This window comes from Babesia bigemina, scaffold Bbigscaff_57339, assembly GCF_000981445.1.
Source record: "Babesia bigemina genome assembly Bbig001, scaffold Bbigscaff_57339".
NCBI classification, from domain to species: Eukaryota; Apicomplexa; class Aconoidasida; order Piroplasmida; family Babesiidae; genus Babesia; species Babesia bigemina.
In genome coordinates this window covers 1-6,593 of record NW_012237004.1, presented here as the reverse complement: position 1 = coordinate 6,593, position 6,593 = coordinate 1, and the positions used below count along the sequence as shown (strand labels likewise).

Here is a 6,593-nt window from a genome sequence, read left to right as displayed (position 1 = left end):
AACGTTAATGGCGCGCTTAAAGATTTCGAGAAACTGGAGGCTTTCAGAGATAAAGAACAAACTGCCCAAAGACTCACGAATGGCGCTATTGATGATGCTGAGAAAGCTGTTAAAATGCATGTAACTACGATTATAAGTGAGCTGAAGGAGGCCGCTTGGTTCATTGATAAGAGCAAGAACAACGGCAATACTCCTAGCGGTTACAGCGGTGACAAAAATGGTATCAAAGATTACATGGTTTTGCTAAGCAACGGTCTTGGTGATACGTCGAATTGGAGATCACACGGAACTGGTAAAGTGTCTGGCCTCCAAACGATCACTACTGCTATTCGGCAATTGCATCAAGACAGTCTGAACAGAAGCATCACAATCACCGGTGGCATCGGCAACATTGGGATTGAGCTCACCAACCTTCGAAATAACATCTTGCTCAACAGTGACAAGAAGGACGTGATCAACAGATTGGAAGATCTGCATGACGCCGGCTTTGCCAATAATGAAACCTGGCCTGATCAAGCATCCACCAAGGGCCTCGAGACCATCAAGCAAGACATCACCAACGCTCTCAGTGACATACAAACCCAGGTTACCGATAACCTGGGAATCCTCACCACCTTTGATGAGGCAGCTCTCAAACAGTTCGAAGCGGTGAAGGAGAATCTCACACAGCTCTGCGAGGCCATCAAAACTGAAGGCACATACGGCGTGGATAATCTCAGGGCATTGCTCAATACGACGATAAAGGAGAAATTGGCGCGTATTAAGAACAAACTTGGTGAGCTACAAACCTTTGATTTAAGCGCTGCAATCAGGGATGCTGAGAACTTCCTCACCAGCGCCGATCCAACAGCCCAGGCAACAATCACGTCAATCAGAGGCGTAGTAAGCTCCAACGTCGAAGAAGCCCAGAACGATCTCATCACCCAAGTCAACAAGAACTACGTCACGTCAGTGAAAGCCATTCTGCTAGAGTTCGCGGAGAAAGCCGAGAAGGAGTTGGCGCCTCTACCTAAGGAAATCACCGACGATTTGGACATCGGTTACAAGGGGTTCATGAAGAAATTTGAGAAGCACTTCGTAACGCACGAAAAGTCAATCAAGACCATCAAAGACATAAATCCTAAGCCCGTTGCGCAAGAAAAATCACCAATGAGTCAGGCGGCAGCAAAGTTCTTTGGAAGCCTAAATAGGTTTTTGCATGATCTAGAGAAGCAGCCGGACTTCAAAACGGACTATGAAAAAATTAAGCCAACACGTGACGCGCTGGCTAAGTTGTTCGGAGATCTTGTCACTTCGGAGTACTTCAATCACGAGTTTTCTCGAAATCTATCGGCGCTGAAAGTAACGCTCAGTGAATTGAAGCCTTCATTATATGGTGAAGGGAATACCCCTTCGCTTCTCAATGCTCTGAAGAACGGTTTCACGACTTCGGCAACGGAGCTCAACAATGCGTACATCTCGACCTACGACAGTGAGAGGTTTGGTGCTAACCTTGAAGAAAAAGGGAAATTAACAGCGTACGGAACCAAGTTAAGTAAGGTCTGCTTGACCGTAGTTTCGACGTCATACAATGTGTTGAACACAGTGAGGAAGTACTCCGGTACCATGTGGAGGTCTGACAAGATAAATCAATCGACACCAATCGGACACTTTCTCGGCAACAACGGATACGTCGTATCCAAGGACATACAAGACGGCCAGTTGCGGAACGGAGATGGTATGCTAGGCTGGCATGTTTACAAAAGCCTCGTTAAGAATGCCGATGGCCGTGTCTACAGACATCATGATGCTGATAAGGACAACGGTCCACTTAAAACTCTGCACAACTGCATCGAAACATATTATGAAGTCTGTCACCAGTCCACTTTCGCTGCGAAGCGACAACCATCTTCCGTGTTTGAAATGCTGTGCTGGTTGTGTGGGTTGCCGTGCAATTCTGTATATGATGCGTTGTTGCGTGACACGATGAGTGAGTTATTCGAGGATCCAAAGAAGCAAACGACGGAAGCCGGCGAGGACCATGAGTTCACGCTAGTCACGCCAGATTCCTTATACCTGAACGCGTACCCGAGTAACATCACGTATGGCAATAGCGTAAAGGCAGTGCGCCACCTCTGTCTGAGATCCTACGATCTGCTGACTGCAATCCTCGGCACCGGAGACGCGTACTCCATGTACGCCGTCGACTTTTGCAGTAATTCACTAAATCTACACTACCCGTCCAAAGGCGACGACTGCCTACAAATGCTGCTTGACATCCTCCGTAGTTTATTGCCATCGCTCAACTTCTTGCACAGTCAGTGTGAGTTGACTGCCGAACATCGCGGTTGGTCCGACTGTTGGTACGGTAAAGGCGTAGAGTCATCCAAATCGCAGTGTAATGATCACTCAACGGGCAAAGCAGCGTGCCAAGCAGATGGTCAACCAAAGTGCCAGGCAAAGTGCCAACCAACGTCGCCACTTCAGTCTTATTTGTCCGATTGCCTTACCGGCCACTTGCCTCACCAGGTAAGCAGCATCGGTTGCAAGGCCAAATGTGCGACGTGTCCTAAGGTTCTCCCTGGGCAACCGTGCATTACTCCTCTCGGCTTCCGTGGCTTTTCAGGTAGTATGAAGACAGGTAAAGACTTATGCAAAGCGCTAACCAAATTCTTCTTCGATGTGCAATATTCATCGTTGCTTTGCTTGATGCCCAAACCGCCATCTACGTTACCAGAACACTACCAGTTTGTATCTACATTAGTGCGTATGCTGGAGAATAGCAAAGGCGTCAACGACAGTGCCGTCAAAACATCATTTGAAACGGCGATTAAAGAGATGTCTATTGAACTGTACAAGGACACGAGTGACTTCACGAATGCGCTTCAGAAAGCTTATCGCAGCCACGACAGCTCCAGACATGCCAAATACTCAGAAGCCGACCTGTCCACGCTTTCGGTATCGACGCCATGTACGTTTGCTAGTAGCGATAAGCTTCATTGCGCTCCGTATCTTAAATCTCTATGCGAGGATTCATACACCTATCTCGCCGAGAAGCATTCAGAACTGTATTTTTCATGGGCTCTCTATTTACCATTGGCATTGTACGATTGCTTGAAATCACTGCTGGACTCATTCGGCAATATCTCCTGCCGCGACTGGGGATGCAGTCGTTGTACGCATGGCACCAAATGTTCTCGCGGTAAGCACGGCATTGAGAACTGTCAGTGTCGTGGACTTGTCGAATGCCGCGGTGTAAGTAGTACCTTCTACAGTTACGGATTCACATTTGGCGATTCGACTAAATTGCACGGCGATAGCAGTAAGAGTTACTGCCATCATTTTTACATACAACTGAAAAATGTACTGCAATCAACACATTTCACAGCTTTGTTCAAGGAGTGCGACAAATATATCTTCACCATCAGACAGCCGTTTATATGGCTCAACGTCGCACTTTGGTCACTATCCCTCTTCTACCTCATCTGCGTAATGGTTGGCAGACTGGATGTGCTCCACATCCGCTCACACCTGAGGATACCATCATCGCACAGGATAACGGCGCAGTCATTGTTGGCAGCAGCGCAAGTCGGAAGGCTTGCCAAGATATCGTACCTACAACCGTAATTGTATTCACATTTGTCATTCACATCAACTCACGTAATAATTCACCTACTCACCTAACCGAAAAACGTAGTCTAATGTCTCGAATTACTCTAGCGGCAATTTGTGAACTGAATAGCGCCTAGATTAGGTTATCACTAAACGACAATGCAAAGTGCTGAGCTAGCACCCAGGCAAAGTGCTAAGCAAGCACACAGGCAAAGTGCAAACCTAGCAACCAGGCAAAGTGCTAACCTAGCATCCAGGCAAAGTGATAAACTGGCAACCAGGCAATGTGCTAACCTAGCAGACAGGCAAAGTGTTGACCTAGCACCCAGGCAAAGTGCTAACCTAGCACACAGGCAAAGTGCTAAGCTAGCACTCAGGCAAAGTGCTAAGCTAGCACACAGGCAAAGTGATAAGCTGACAACCAGGCAAAGTGTTGACCTAGCACCCAGGCTAAGTGGTAAGCAAGCAACCAGGCAAAGTGCTAAGCTAGCACACAGGCAAAGTGCTAACCTAGCAACCAGGCAAATTGATAAGCTAGCACACAGGCTAAGTGCTAAGCTGGCGGATGAACCGTAATTTGGTGCGTGTTGTGGCACGTTGATTGTCTGGTGCGTTGAGTTGTGCGTCGACTGTGAGAGGTGTCCGCGTTGCCTATTGACTCAGTGTCACGTGAGGCTGGGTGATTGGCCGCTAACGTAGGCGGTCGTGAGGGCCGCGGCGGGTGACCTAGACGTGCGTTGCGAGTCACTGGCAGGGTGGAGTAATCCGCGTTGGCCTGGTTAGGTAGCATTTATAGGCGGCAATGTAGCGATTGTTAATATCACATTTAGGCACGTAGCCGACACGCTCCGGCAGTATGGCGCCGATACCGCGGCTCGTAGCACGGTGCTGCTGCACTGTGGGAGTTGAGCGCACGGGTCGCTGCAATTTTTACGGCGTTGCGAATATTTAATAATTTAAAGTGACAGTTGGTGCTGATCACATGCGTCGCGTCAGGCGTAGCTGTGGTATCCTGGGCAGTGTGGGTGTCGGTGGCCCGGGCTGGGGGGATACAGCGGTGAGGGTGAGTGTTCATGAGGGGAGTGGGAGCGGCAGTGGTACGTGGTAGTTGGTGAGTGCGTTGCTTGAGTGATTGATATGTTTGCAGGCTGAGGGTACTGGGAGCGGCAGTGTTCGTGTTGCAGTTGGTGAGTGCTTGCTAGGTGATTGATATGTTCGCAGGTTGAGGGACTAGGCGCGGCAGTGTTACGTGTTGCAGTTGGTGAGTGCTGCCTGAGTGATTGATATGTTCGCAGGCTGAGGGGACTGGGAGCGGCAGTGGTAGTGTTGCAGTTGGTGAGTGCGTTGCTAGGTGATTGATATGTTTGCAGGTTGAGGGGACTGGGAGCGGCAGTGGTAGTGTTGCAGTTGGTGAGTGCTTGCGTAGGTGATTGATATGCTTGCAGGTTGAGGGGACTGGTAGCGGCAGTGGCACGTGTTGTGTTGGTGAGTGCTTGCGTAGGTGATTGATATGCTTGCAGGTTGAGGGGACTGGTAGCGGCAGTGGTACGTGTTAGTTGGTGAGTGCTGCTTAGGTGATTGATATGTTTGCAGGTTGAGGGGAGTGGGAGGGGAGCGGGAAGATGGGGAGAGAGGAACGGTGTAAGTGTGGTACAGATTGTCAAAAGAACTATTGTAGATGCTGCTACATGACTTGTATATCCTGTAGAGGAAAATGTCCTGTATGTCGCAATACTTACTATGAGCGGCAAATGAACGATCAATGCCATTCTGAAGGTTGTATAAAATGTAATTCTTATTGTTCCTGTTTTTGTCGTAGAAATGCACGCAATGTAGAATCTGTACGTACCCAGTATGCCACCCTTTCCTCCCATGCCGGCCTTGCCCCCGGTTCCCCCTCTCTCCCCAATGCTGAGCAGCAAACCGGTAAACAGCCTATCACCAACCCCGCCCCTTACATCATCGTCCCCGTCGCCCTCATCATCGTCATCATCTGCGTCATGATCTACTTCCGCGTCCGGCCGTTCCACAGGGTGCGGTATCTACTGCGCAGCTGATCGCAATAACCCAACTGGCAACTGAAGTCTAATATGCTAGACAGTAGTGATTGCGTTGACGATCAATCACATGAGCAGTGAGGTGACTTAGCACCTGCCCCCCAAGCCATCGCCGCCGTCATCGTTGGCATCATCGTCGCCATCATCCTGCTCGACCTGTGCATCTTCCGCTTCCCGGTGGGCCGCAACATCCGCGATTTCCTCGTACGCAAGATACCCTTCTGCATCGCGTTCTACAGCTGAACTCAGTAATTTGTTAGCGCAAAGATCGTAATCCAAATCCCACCGATCACCTAACTGGCAACTGGCATCTAATGTTGTAGACAGTAATGATTGCGTTGATGACCAATGTGCTGATCAATGTGCTGACCAATGCCATGACCAAAGTGCTGACCAATGCCATGACCAAAGTGCTGACCAATGCCATGACCAGAGTGCTGACCAATGCCATGACCAACGTGGTGACCAAGGTGCTGACCAGAGTGGTGAGCAATGTGCTGACTAACGTGCTGACCAAAGTGTTGACCAATGTGCTGACCAAAGTGTTGACCAATGTGCTGACTAACGTGCTGACCAAAGTGGTGACCAACGTGCTGACCAATGCCATGACCAGAGTGCTGACCAAGTTGATGGTCACGGCAGCGATGACACGGTTACGGCAGCGATGACATGGTCACGGCAGCGATGACATGGTCACGGCAGCGATGACAGTGGTGACCAAGCAACAGACCTAAGTGGTGATTATTATCCACTCTACATCGCTCCCTAACCCACTCAACATCGCTCCCTAATCCACTCTACATCGCTCCCTAACCCACTCTACATCGCTCCCTAACCCACTCTACATCGCTCCCTAACCCACTCTACATCGCTCCCTAACCCACTCCACATCGCCCCTTATCCACTCTACATCGCTCCCTAATCCACTCCACATCGCTCCCTAAC

The 6,593-nt window shown here is 49.6% G+C and overlaps 2 protein-coding genes across 2 annotated transcripts; both read left to right on the top strand.

The window, feature by feature from the left end:
- Positions 1-114: 114 nt before the first annotated feature.
- BBBOND_0001050 (hypothetical protein, conserved) lies at positions 115-3,606 on the top strand (the record flags this gene model as incomplete). The annotated part of the gene is made up of 1 exon (XM_012914949.1): positions 115-3,606. The coding sequence occupies one exon, from the start codon at positions 115-117 to the stop codon at positions 3,604-3,606; it is 3,492 nt and encodes a 1,163-aa protein (XP_012770403.1).
- Positions 3,607-5,977: 2,371 nt separating this feature from the next.
- On the top strand, positions 5,978-6,316 carry BBBOND_0001040 (hypothetical protein, conserved; the record flags this gene model as incomplete). Its single annotated transcript, XM_012914948.1, has 1 exon — positions 5,978-6,316. The coding sequence occupies one exon, from the start codon at positions 5,978-5,980 to the stop codon at positions 6,314-6,316; it is 339 nt and encodes a 112-aa protein (XP_012770402.1).
- Between the last annotated feature and the right edge of the window lie 277 nt (positions 6,317-6,593).